General features: G+C 39.7%; 1 protein-coding gene across 2 annotated transcripts; it reads right to left on the bottom strand.

Annotated features, from left to right (window-relative positions):
• Positions 1-2,200: 2,200 nt before the first annotated feature.
• On the bottom strand, positions 2,201-12,971 carry LOC311500423 (high-affinity choline transporter 1-like). Of its 2 annotated transcripts, XM_084561821.1 has the most exons (8): positions 12,499-12,971; positions 9,912-10,028; positions 5,767-5,922; positions 5,436-5,584; positions 5,182-5,325; positions 4,828-4,981; positions 3,767-3,984; positions 2,201-3,609 (listed from the first exon to the last, which is right to left on the bottom strand). In XM_084561821.1, exons 1-8 carry the CDS (start codon positions 12,680-12,682, stop codon positions 3,076-3,078), a joined length of 1,656 nt encoding a protein of 551 aa, XP_084417947.1. In that variant the 5' UTR covers positions 12,683-12,971; the 3' UTR covers positions 2,201-3,075. The 2 variants fall into 2 exon arrangements, with proteins under 2 accessions (XP_084417947.1, XP_084417948.1); XM_084561822.1 differs by lacking the exon at positions 5,767-5,922.
• Positions 12,972-13,669: the final 698 nt, after the last annotated feature.

Here is a 13,669-nt window from a genome sequence, read left to right as displayed (position 1 = left end):
GCCGCCCCTTTTAACACACAGTAGGCGTGTTCGACTTCATGCAGATCTGTGCAGATCTGACTTGACGTGATGCATGCTGGGTAGAACAAGTTCATTTTAACCAATCATATTCGAGATCTATGAGCATAACAACCGAGCATGCATCACGTCAAGTCAGATCTGCACAGATCTGCATGAAGTCGAACACGCCTAATGGCTTCCTGCACAGGTAAGGAGGTAAGTAACTCAGACAAAGGAAATAGTTTTAACTGAATAACTCCAGAAAGCTGCTCGAAGAAACATAAATAAAAATAACTGAAATATCAACCATGCTTGTTTGTCATTACTGTTTAACCAGGTTTTAAAGGTGATAACCATCTCAACAAAATATAATGCTAAACACAAACAGACCCGGGATAGTTATGTGTATTGCACTATGTGAGATTCATGGCTAACTTAACAAAGAACTAAACTTAACATGGCAGAGAAATAAACATGTATCCACTTGACAAGTGGCATTTATTAGTCCACTTTGTCACATAAACTAAGCCGTCTCATTAAACTAAAAAATCTCAAGCAAGGATAAAAAGCAGCAGTGCAGTTGGTGTAAACAGGGTGTTAATAAATAAAATGTATGTGTAACTGTAACTGCTCATGGTAAACGTGAGCTGGGTAAGAAGAGTCTTTGATGATGCTCTTTTCCTGCATCTGCTGTTGTAGATATCCTCCATTGCAGGAAAGCTGCATCTGTCTGCTGTCAAGTAGTTTCAACAACACACGATGTGAGGAGGATGCTCTCCACCACACACCTGTAGAAGGATGAGAGGACTGCATGATGTTCAGTCCCAGATCTTTACAGCTGGCAACAAACTCTACCACAGCTCCTCTTATGCAAGAGAATCTTATAGATAACACTAGATTGATAGATAGACATAGATAGTCCTAAATAGCGTTATATATAGATAAGTGTATAGTTTTGATTCGGACAAATCACGTGTTTTGTGACGTATGAACCATTTCACTGCTTCATTCAGAAACCCTGTCACTGGTTTGGTTGTCTCGGCTCTTCGGGAGAGATGAGATGAGTCTTCGAAGCAAATAATGACTGAGTCAAGAGAGATTTGGTTTGACACTGTTGCATTCAGTACAGATATTCTCTAACACTACTAAACCATGATACCAAGAGCAAAAGAAAATAGTTGATGTAAGCACTGAAACATAAACATTAGTGCAAATTAGTGAAGGTTCATAGTAGTGACGTAATCAAAATGGTCCAACGACAACAGAGCAGCACTAATGGGGCTAGTGGTACACTGTGACATCACTGGTCTTACGTTAACAAAGCAAGGGTTCGATTACCATTGTTTTTTTTTATTTATTTTATTGTTATATGTATATAACTTTCTTATAATCAACTTTAAACCACATATCCATGTAATGTAGTCGAACAGGAATGTGCATGGCAAATCAAGTCCCATACAAGCATGAACCTGTATGACACGTCTCCACTGCACTACATTTTATTGTCCACTAGATGTCCTAACAGAGCACTGTGTCACTGAAGCTTCGAGTAATGAACCTTTTTTTGAATCACATGTCGAGGCTTCAACAGAGCCTCGATTGCCCATCACTAGTTGAAGGATCTTAAGGTTTAAAACCAAACCAAACTTAAGAAAACTAAACTGAAAATCTAAAAACTAAAACATCCAAAACATATTTAGGCTGTTTCTAGACTCCTTTTTGTCTCTTCTGAGGCATTAGGGAGCGCTCATTGATATTTATACAAATTACGCGATGACGTCATTGAGCAACTTTTAGGACAGCCAATAGCGACGTTACTTACCGAGGAGTAAGCAACGCTGCGATTGGACCGTTTCAAACCGAGACCGCGGCGGCTTTCGTTGTTGTGTTTGCCCATGTCCATTCTCTGATGAGTCACCACAAGGGAGACCTGCACAATATTAGGAAGGTGGTCATAATGTTATGCCTGATCAGTGCATGGTGCAAGTAGTTTACAAGAGCTCGAGCTCTGGCAGCATTCACAGATTTATTACTGTGGGAAACGTGGCAGAAACTCACATCCATACTGTGTAAATGTAAATTTCTAGACACTCCCTCCAAACTGTGAGTTAAATTGATTCTTCTGTATATGTGATGCACTGTAAAGATTCTTTGTCACATGATATGCAATGTTTCTTTTTTGGACATCAGAGCAGTTCAGGGGTCGACCTCTAGTAAGAAGTCCATCGCCTGGGTTAAATCACTGATTTTATAATGTTTGTAGGAGCCATATTCATTTGTATTTTCTTGGTTTACTCCTCCTGCACACTAGGGGGTGTAATGGTCACGGCCGAGGCTGCCCAGAAGACATTTAAGTTCATGTTAGGAATCACAGGTGTTGCTAATCAGGGGCGAAGCAAACAGTTTTTGACTGTGCTCGTAGGACTTGAATAAAACGATTTTTAGTTTAGATTATGTACAAAAAAGGATGTGGATAGTCTGCAAATAAAGGCATTTTGGATTTAAAGTAAGAAAGTTTCAGCATCAGTTTCTCTGAGACACACGTGAGAACAATCTACAAATTAGCAACCAGTAGCGACTGAAAATTGGGACACGGTCAGTACAATGGTGATGATATTGGTTACAAAGGCCCCCTAGAAATGTTTGCCCAGGGGCCCCAGTAGTCTCTCGAATCACCTCTGTCCAAGGAAAATTTTAAAATACATACAGCCTGTGACTTTCCGGTTGGTCATTAGAGAGAATCCTGCCACTGTCGCTGTAAACGTTGTCTCAAGCTTCTCCTGTTGAACACCAGAAACAGAAACGGTTCTCATCACAGCAACTCTATGAGCACACTGTATACACACCAAGCTGTTCTACAATGAACAGTTCATTCCCATAAGATCTAAATAAATTATGGAACATGCATCATGCAAGAACTTAAATAAATCCTTGCACTTTGTATTGTACATTCTTTATTAGTTCATTTTTGAGCAACACAATCTTGGACAGTAGACAGTTTCCCGTAATACCGTTTTGAAAACATGCCCAGAACGATGTACTTTTGGTCTTTATTCCTCTTCAGGAATACAGATGCTACACTGATGTTGATCTAATCATCGGCTGAGATGCGTCAACATGAGATGTGCTTCTTTTCAACTTCTCATCTTCATTCTGTTCTGTCGCAGCAGCTGCTTTCACATTGAACACATCCCACTTGTCAGGGAGCAGGTTGTGGTTGAAGATAACAGATGCCAGGTAGGAGAACAACAAGATGGCACCAATGGCAGACATCGCGGCGATGGTCCTAACTGGAGCATACTGGACGTAGACGCCGTCCTCCAGAGTACATCCTGGGAAGTGGATAACAGCTGGGATTCCTAGTATTTGGTGTCCACTAAGCAGTCGTAACAACAATCCCACCAGACAGCCCATGATAGCCCCGTAACTGTTTGAGATTTTGAACAATATAATGCAGAAGATTTGTGGGAAAATTAGAATGTAGGCAACTTCAGAACCAAGCAACCAGAAGATTACAACGCTGCTGTTCAGGCTGGTGAGTGATGTACCAACCAAGCCCACTATAACCACAACAGCACGAATCACCCACTTAGTCTCTCTGTCTAGAGCCTGAAGGAGAAAGTAGAGAGGGAGAGGAAAAGTTAAGTTCAAATGACAGGAGAAAAGAGTGCTTTCTTTTGTTTTTGCTTTGTTTCTCCATTCAGCAAATGGATGGAGACTCTTTCAAAATAATCAAACAGTGGATTTGTCAGTTACAGTTTTTCACCTGAGGCCTCAAGACGTTCTTATATATGTTGGAGGTGAAAACAGAAGCTGAAGAAAGCATGGCAGAGTCAGCTGATGACATGACGGCAGCAGCCACACAGCCAGTACCAATAATGGAGATGAAGGACGGGGTGAGGTGCTGCAGGGCGATGGGCAAGATTAGTGCTGCTTCCCCTCGTTCAAATGGAGATGGAGACCCATAGGAGGTTTGGTTCCAATCTGTAGCATGGTCAGAGAAAAGTGAGAGACTGAAAAATGGTCACACTATCTCATTTGAGTGACTTTATGAAAGTATACTAACTAAAACTGGGTAAAAGAAATTATGGAGTTGATCTTTTTTGACCAAGGCCTACTATTCAAGTCACTCAGGTCATTGAAATAATATGAATCTACAGATAAATATAAACAAAACTAAACAATCTTAATCTTTTAGTCAACATTAGAGTTGCCCTGCATAATATTGCACCCAACATTAACAGTTTCTGACTGGTTTTTACAGACACACGACTTTAAGTAAATAATCCATCTATACGCAGATGATACCGTCTTCTATTTTGTTGTTGATTCTGTTGATGTATTTTCTTTTCTGTTAAGCCTTGTAACATTAATTTAAGATTAAAATATTTGTTTTGAAGTTATTTTGTTTACATTTGTAGTGTCTTGGTTTGGTGGTTTTTATTTCAACCTTTGCATCTTAAAAATGGTTTAGTCCAAAGGGTATCTAATATCATGTGTTAAGGCATTCTCCCACTTTTTTTTTGTGGGCTTGGTTTACCAATTGTTCTACAAACAAAAGACCTCTTGGCCTCTGCTTGAGACATGCTGAGCAAGTTTTATACTTTTTGATGTGTTTGAAATACGATGGCAGCCTACTGAGTTAATCTGTTCAAGGTTTCAGTGTACAGGGTTAATGACTAAATAGGGGTTTACAGATGCCTGGGGGGAGGCTTTTTCAACAGAGCTATTGATTTCAATCTCTAATCACTGTGTTTCAGGTGGCATGATCCTAATATAGACTTCACTTTTCACAGTTTACCCCCCGTATTTAAAGGTTATCATTACCTGTAGACGAGACTGCAGCCCCAAGCAGGATTGAAGGAATCCCCAACACAAGAATAGCAAAAGCAGCAACAAAGCAAACGAGCTTAGCTGTGTAAGAGGAAGATGCCGACAAGGTTCTCTGGTGGAAGCTCTGATATCCCATATTGCCCAGTGACTGGTAAGAAAGGTGTTTTGTTGAAGAGTCCAATCAGGAAAAAAGGTTAGAAATAAAGACAGAGTACATGACATTTCAACTTGGAACACAGCCTCAGCCCACAACCTGTCCACCAAAGGTATTATCATTAAAGTATAACCTATATGTCGTAACTAGAGCCAAATGCATTTGATATGAGCCACATTTAGACTTCATCCCACCAGGTATAAGAAATCATCAATCATTATCCCAGTCTTCTTTAGCTCCAGTTTGCCAATCCAGGGAGAGTGTAAGGTATTGTTCATCATCGTCTGGCCAATGTTCACGGTGTGGGGGTTCATCAGAACAAAGGGAATGCAGAGGTACTGAGGAGACAAATCAAAACGGGAGTCAAAAACATGGCTTCTAAAAGTGTCCCGTAGATTTTAGGTGCTTCGTGTAGCTGTGTTCGCTCTGAACAAAAACTCAAACTCACCAAGCCGCAGAATATGAGGACAAGCTGTATGACATCCGTGTAGGCCACAGAGTACAGACCTCCCATCAACGTGTAGGTAATGGCAACGGCAGCAGAGATCCAGATGCATTCAGAGAAGGGCAAGTCCAAGACCACGCTCATGGTTCCTCCTGTCAAGCACATTCCCAGCCAATCATTGTTCACATTCATTGTAATGAGCCATGTTTAGACCACATTCCCATACACTCCATGTACTATAAACCATTTTGTACTTAAGAGGAAAAGGAATTCTAAGCATACTAAAAATACAGTCCTCTATTTCTGTGAAGTAATAGTAGTGTATAGTGTGTACCTAGACCAATTAGTGTTGAGGCCAACCAGAATATATCAAGACAAATTGAGACGAGGGATAGTCCAGCTGTTAGCACTTTCCCATATTTGATTTGGAATGGGTCCATCATGGTCACATATTTTTTGTCTCTCATTGGTTTGGCAAACACCAAGCCGCCTTGAAAGAAAACAGGACATCACAATTAGAAAATGATTCAGCATTGACAACCAAAAGGAGAAATGGCAAAAATATGTATTTTTCTATGACTTCTTCTTTTGTGCAGAAAATAATTTTACAGTAGCCTGAGGTTCTGAAAAAGAATTGTGGTCCAATGGAATATTTATGTTCAGTGGTCCACTAATTTAATGATTGTAAAACAAATGACCAACTTCCACACTAAGAAACACATTTGCAAAAAAATATTTACTCGTAAAATTGTGTTTCCACCTCTTCATTAAGCAACATTTCAGGTTTTATTTGTCAAATTACCCAGTCAGGAGGCAGATTTTTGTCTTTTTTCATATTAAAAACATCACAGAGAATAACATGTTAAAATAACCTTTCATTTATTTGACATGTTTTTTCCCTATCTATAAATAATTTACAAAACCAACAATGTAATATATTATCATAATATCAACCAACAAGGCTCAAAATTAAAAATTGTTCAACAGTCCATTATTCCTGAAAGAGAACAAGAAACAAGCATCATGGTTACTATTACATTACTGCAGCAAATACAACAATAATACATCTCTTTACACATATTCAAAGGAGTTACCTAAATGTACCTATCGAGCTTTGAGTAGTTGTGTGTGTGCGAGTCAAACTGCGTACTGTCAACTATTTTGACATATCATTATCAAAATGTTCACACAACTGTACAGATTCATACAAAATATATATTAAAGCTGTATGATGTATATTTTTGAGCTATGATCATCTGTTCAAAAGCAATATATCTCAAAAAGTACAGTTGGCAAACATTTGGATTTAATTATGTCTGTGTATCTCAGAAATTGAATGACTAGCAGTGGTTAGAAAATGTGTACAAAATGAGAAATTAGCGACTTGTGCTAGGCTGTTCACACTGACTGCTTACACTGGCAACTCAACCTAGCGGTTGACCGCGTTTTCTGAAGAATCATAGATAGAGCATTTTATTGTCTGACAAATTATATGATTGTTTCTAGAAATGATATCTGCAAATATTTTTTCTAACCTCAACTTTCACACATACTGCTGGACATTTTTGAGGAAATGCGCAGCACCAAGTCACTGCGGTTTTTTTCGACAACTTTCAGACAATAATATTTCTGAACTGGGTGGCACCCTAGCACTACTCAGTGAGGTGAATGAGGAGAAATATAATTTTTACTACAAGAAAATGGCAGCGAAAAAAAAAGGTCAACTGTGCGGTTACAATACAAGTCAAACGGTTTCACAAGAGAGACAAAAAAAAAACACCCCAAAAATGTGCATTCATGGATTACCATCTCTCCGAACCCTCACGTGACCTGATGTCTGCTGAGGAAAACACACAATCCACTTTTTCAAATAACATAGAACAAAGAGTTCTATATGAGCATGATATGAATAGAATACAAAACGTAAAATGACAAAAAAGAGTGAAAAACTAAAGGTCAATAAAGTCATAATCTTTAATTATATTTTATTTGAGCATATTGATTGATCATTTAATGATAAAAGTAACTAATTGTACTGATTACTAATGCCAGTTTCCAGTTATCATATTATGACCAAGCTGCAACCTCCAGGTCTGAGTCGTGAAACCAATGCGGAAGTGCAAAAAACTCCAGTTCATCGAGTGGCCGCTAGAGGCCGGGTCCAAAAGGGAGCAAATCTTTTGGCGCTGCCAGTGGTCGCTAGCTGCTAGCCTTGGTCTCTCTGCTTGACCTCACCTGACCTAATGACAACCTTTCAGCTGAGTTTGAGGTTTTGGTCCAATACAAATAATACCAGGCTGCTTTGCTGCAACTCCTACCAGAACATCCAGTAAGTGAATTTGGAGTATTATTTATATGGTCAGTGTCGGTTTCCTTGACAGCTCAATTCGTCATATTCAAACTGTCATAAAACTCTTTCCTTCATAGGTTTGCTAAAATACTGGCTTGATTCTTGTTTTTTCCAGTCTGACATAGACGGCTGTGGCTCAGTATGTAGAGCAGGTTGTCCACAAACCAGAGGGTTCGCGGACTTGTACATTGGGGAAACCAAACAACCCATCCACAAACGCATGTCCCAACACAGGAGAGCCAGCTCATCAGGACATGATTCAGCGGTCCACCTTCACCTGAAGGACAAAGGAGACTCCTTTGAAGACAACAACGTCCAAATCTTAGCCAGAAAAGAGCGATGGTTTGAAAGAGGAGTAAAGGAAGCCATCTATGTCAGACTGGAAAAATCTTCTCTTAACAGAGGAGGTGGACTGAGATTTAATCTGCCATCAATTTACAATACAGTTTTAACTTCTGTCCCCATTCACACCTTGAGACTGGAGACTCTGATGGACAAAAGGTGGTTAGAGCACCATTCATAGGGAAAGAGGACAGGGACAAAACAGTCTCCCTTAGCAATGTGGTAAGTATCTAATGTTAACGGTAATTAGTTGCACCAGTTTCTGGTCATTAACAGAAACAAGTCCAGCAAGATTCTGATGAGCTACACCCACAGATGTCCCTAAGAACTGATGAGCAATGAAATGTCTCCTCAAAAAATGCTACAAGTCCAGTTGCCTTTTTAAACACTTTTGGGGTAAACTATGACCTGGATCACAGAGAACCTTCACAGACATCCAGACATCCACTGTACAGTTTTGAAGAAAAAGTTAAATTCACACCAGCATGTTTCCTTTTCTTTTCTTTTTTTTTCCAAATCTTCTTTGTGATATTGCACAGTATTTGAAAAAATGTTGTTTTCCTTTTTTAAGAAGGCAAATAAAAAGATCTCTTCCAGATCACATCAGAACCTCTACCAGATGTTAGCACCAAGTCTATACAAATAATAATGGAAATATTTGAAATGAAGTGTCATCAAATGTAACCATTAAATATCACATTGACACAACATCTGCTGAGAATGTTTGGTTTCCCCAATTTACAAGTCTGTTCAAGTACAACTTGTACATTAGCCAGAGAAGGTCAGTAGTTTGAAAGAGGAGTAAAAGTAGTACAGTAGTAGTCAGGGTGACTGTGAACAAGAATCAAGACAATATTTGAGGAACGGGTTTTATGACTGTTTGAATATGAAGAATTGAACTGTCAGGACCCTTTAGTTTTGGTGATGTTGTGAACAAGAATCAAGTCAGTAATCGTGTTAACCCATGAAGGAAACTGGATTTTTGAAATCTGAACCAGAATCCACCAAATTATTTATTTATTTATTTATTTATTGCATTTTGGCCTGTCCTGTAAGTACACAAGTAGACGTGCAAGAAAAATCAAAATAATGTTTTGACTTTAATTTGTAATTTTTTGCTATTAAAATTAATATGATTAATGATTCATTTGTATATATCAGTATCGTAATTGCTTGTTACAGTCAGCACAAAAGACCTAAGGAGTATTGAAATGTGACCCATAACTTGTAACAGAACTGTAAGAGTTTTTTTTTTTTTTTTTTAAAGACATTTGACACTAAATGATGGCTATATTTAAAACTATATAATGTAAAAGTAAACATATAGTCAAACAAAGCTTGTAAAATGAGGCGGGACAAGTAGTATTTCCCGTAGCGAGGCCAATTTGTTAGCCGGCTGCTAGCACCTCGGATAGCGCTTAGCCTAGCTCGGTAGCCTGAGCTAACATGGTTGCGGAGAGTTGGCTGGGCAGGTACAGGCTGCCTTAGGTCCGCCCCAACACGACCCCCATGCCCATATGTGGAGTATACGAATGTGGGCGGAGTAAAGCAAAACCAACATGGCGACTGCAGGCTCCTCCCACTTGGGGGCTTCATTTCGAATTTCAGAATCCAATGGGTGACGTCACGATGGGTTTGTCCTTAGTATATACAGTCAATGAGTATAACTTGTTCTCAGACTTAATATTTAGTGTTTCAGCCTGGGATGCTTTTATTATTTCTGTGGTGGCTGTTGTTTGACACCAACACCATCACTATATCTGACAGATAGAATTAAAACATCTTACCAACAATGAAAGATGAGCTATACGCTGCCAACACTGTGACTGTCCAGGTCAGTCCCATGGAGGGGGTGTACATCATCTCAGTCATTCCAGCGATGAAGCCTCCTCCAACCCACGTAGCTACAAGTTGGATTAACACACAGGAAATCATGTAATAGACATTCATTCATTCATCTTTCCAATTTAGAATCACCAATGAACCTAACGAGCATGTCTTTGGATGTTGGGAGGAAGCTGGAGTACCCGCAGTAGGGTTACCAACTCCCTGAAAAATAAATAAGGGACACCTTGGCAGGGCCGGCTGACCAGATTGCCTTCACCCTTCGATTTTTTTTTAGCCCTTTTCTGTGTGTGTGAAACGAGTTTTTAACTATTTGAATTAGATGCATATTTTTGAGTGAACACATGGAAAACAAATTATTATTCAACAATTTATTTTCGATAGATATTTCATGGTTACATTTGATGACACTTCATTTCAAATATTTCCATTATTATTTGTATAGACTTGGTGCTAACATCTGGTAGAGATTCTGATGTGATCTGGAAGAGATCTTTTTATTTGCCTTCTTAAAAAAGGAAAACAACATTTTTTCAAATACTTTGCAATATCACAAAGAAGATCTGAAAAAAGAAAAGAAAATGAAACATACTGGTGTGAATTTTTTCTTCAAAACTGTACAGTGAAATTACTTGAGGACAGTAAGGATGTCTGTGAAGGTTCACTGTGATCCAGTGTCGAAGGAGGAATTTTCCCTCTCCTTCAGCCCAGGTTCTTTATACCTATTGGAAAGGTTAGTCCGACTGTGAATAGACCACCCGGCAACTTCTCTCCAATTGACAGTTTATTTAGCAGCAGAGAATAGGTCCAGAGTCAGCGCTGAGACTTCAGCTTAACCACCTTATGGGTAGAAAAGGAGAAGCTCCCAACTATGTGTGCACACAAGTTTTATTCTATCTGGGCTCCACCCGAGGACAATAGGAGGAGCGCGGCCTTTCGTGTATCAGTAGTTTTCCATGTGTAGCCGAGGCCGGCTCTAACTGGTTTCTACAAGGTGAAATATTAGAGTGTGGTGCATCTTATCTAGTGAACAAAGCTGCAGCAAAGCGGTAAACAACCCCGTATCTGGTATGATAGAAGAAGAGCACTTCTTTTTGTTTTTGCCCTCACATAACCCTTTAATATCCAACACCAGGTCATAGTTTACCCCAAAAAGTGTTTAAAAAGGCAGCTGGACTTGTAGCATTTTTTGAGAAGACATTTCATTGCTCATCAGTTCTTAGGGACTGGTGATAACATCTGTGGGTGTAGCTCATCAGAATCTTGCTGGACTTGTTTCTGTTAAAGACCAGAAACTGGTGCAACTAATTACCATTAACATTAGATACTTACCACATTGCTAAGGGGGACTGTTTTGTCCCTGTCCTCTTTCCCTATGAATGGTGCTCTAAAGACCTTTTGTCCATCAGAGTCTCCAGTCTCGAGGTGTGAATGGGGACAGAAAATAAAACTGTATTGTAAATTGATGGCAGATTAAATCTCAGTCCACCTCCTCCGTTTAGAGAAGATTTTTTCCAGTCTGACATAGATGGCTTCCTTTACTCCTCTTTCAAACCATCGCTCTTCTCTGGCTAAGATTTGGACGTTGTTGTCTTCAAAGGAGTGTCCTTTCCTGATGAGCTGGCTCTTCCGTGTTGGGACATGCGTTTGTGGATGGGTTGTTTGGTTTCCCCAATGTACAAGTCTGTACAAGAGGAATGTATAGACTTGCACATTTGCCAGATAAGGCCGGTAGTTTGAAAGAGGAGTAATAGTTTTGTTTAGTTTAGTTTATTTCGAAAATGTGCGGGTAACATAACAAAGTAAACTGAAAACAAACAAATCCAATAACAATAGTCAAAACAACAATAATAATGTGAACCCAACATGTCCAAAAAGGAGTAGGATGAAGCATATATGCTTAAAGGAAACCATCTATGTCAGATTGTCTTGGTTATGTCAGAACCAAGAATCAAGCCAATATTTTAGCAAACCTATGAAGGAAAGAGTTTTATGACAGTTTGAATATGAAGAATTGAACTGTCAGGACGCCTTTATTTTTAATACAAAATTAGCAGAATAAAACGAATATCTTTCTTAAACAGAAACCTGTCCTGCTTAACTTAAACTGTATAAATGAATATAAAACAATAGAAAGCAGAACATTCCTCTTGTAATAGTGCAATAAGAAAAGTGCAAACATGACGCGTGAGGAGAAGTTGTTGCTTTGTTGTCTTCCGGCTTCTGTCAGCTGATTGGTCACAGAGCAGGAGACAGCCTGGGAATAAGTTTACCGTAATGTTCATATAAAGCCCACTGTTATTCATCCATTCCATTGACATTTGACACACTATTTTTAATTCTGACGGTAATACGGGACAGAGTGCGACCCGTTTCAGCTCAATACGGGACAATTCCGTTTTTCAAGGGACGGTTGGCAGCCGTAACCCAGGGAGAACCCACGCAGACACAGGGAGAACATGCAAACTCCACACAGAAAGGAACCAGTGCTGACCACCAGCATCCCGTTTTCAGGTGCGTTATTCTCACCTGTCATCGTGAAGATCCCCACCACAAAGCTGATCCCCCGATTCCCCAGCAGAGTCATCTCCATTCCAGTGGCTGCACATTTCTTCTGCTTCCTTTTGGACCTGAACGAACCCCAGATGCCGGTCCCTAGAACCAGCAGGTAGAACAGTACCATCACTACAGTACCTGGGATATTCACAGCCATAATTGATTGGTTCCTTCTCTCCACACCAGCTGAAGTTTGACTGACTGACTGACCGAGAGGTTTAGAGAGGTGAGAAACTTTTAAAACCTCTAATTTACTATCTGCTCAAACTGGGTGGTTTAGATTGGTGAACCTGTCACACCTGTATGGAGCACCGAACACATTGAGCAACGCTTCGATAGTGGAGTCCCACCACCAATGACGCATGCGCAGTTTTCGCTGAAATCCCATTGGGCAGTGATGCCAACTTAGTTAATTTTTGTCACTATATTTATATTTAGTTTAGTTAAAAGCCCACGAGCGACTCTTTTTTCAAAACTAAAAAGCCACCAGAGACAAACCTAGCGACCTTTTCTGGTCTCATTGGAGACTTCTGGAGACTTTATTCTGCTCAACGAGCACTCAGGTGTCCCGAGGCATGTGCGATCCATTGTTTTGCAGCCTGGACGTGGAGGGCTGAATTTCTTTCAAAGCTTTTTTTTGTTTGTTTGTTTATTCCAACTTATACGACCATATAGGTCGTGTGTACATGCTCTCGAATACGACCCATGGGAGCGTTTCTTGTAATAGCGCTCCTACCGGTAGCAGGAGAGTATTGCGGATTGCGGGGATTAATCCACTACATCGGTGTCATAGTTGGACGAATTAAGGTAAGTACAGGAAATGTGTTTAATTGACATTTGAGAACAATATAACATGTTGTCAGCTCGTTTTAATGTTGTTTCGCTGTCTAGTATACTATCTAGAATTACTACGGGGGATAAAATTACCGTTATAAGAGCTAACGTTACATGAAAACAATGCTTGCCAAAAGTTAGGTAGCATTATAACAGCTATGTAAATATGACGTTTAGATGACGTCAGAACATGCACAGGTGAAAGCCTGGAATGGAAAAGGACAGACAGATAAGACAGGTGTCCACTGGTGTCTGTAAGCCGATTTTCAAATGCTATTATCATACTTTACATACTTCATTTACCAATCAC

This window comes from Chelon labrosus (genome assembly GCF_963514085.1).
Source record: "Chelon labrosus genome assembly, chromosome: 15".
Taxonomy (NCBI): Eukaryota; Metazoa; Chordata; class Actinopteri; order Mugiliformes; family Mugilidae; genus Chelon; species Chelon labrosus.
The sequence above is the reverse complement of the archived record's forward strand: the minus strand, read 5'-3'. Positions and strand labels throughout refer to the sequence as shown.

Bases quoted from the DNA above. Each gene is read 5' to 3' on its own strand.
- LOC311500423 (XM_084561821.1), bottom strand. From the start codon at position 12,682: ATGGCTGTGAATATCCCAGGTACTGTAGTGATGGTACTGTTCTACCTG. The intron at 5,585-5,766 runs GTACACACTATA...TGTGCTTGACAG, and splicing joins CTCAACACTAATTGGTCTAG to GAGGAACCATGAGCGTGGTC. The intron at 3,985-4,827 runs GTAATGATAACC...ACCATGCTACAG, and splicing joins GGCTGCAGTCTCGTCTACAG to ATTGGAACCAAACCTCCTAT.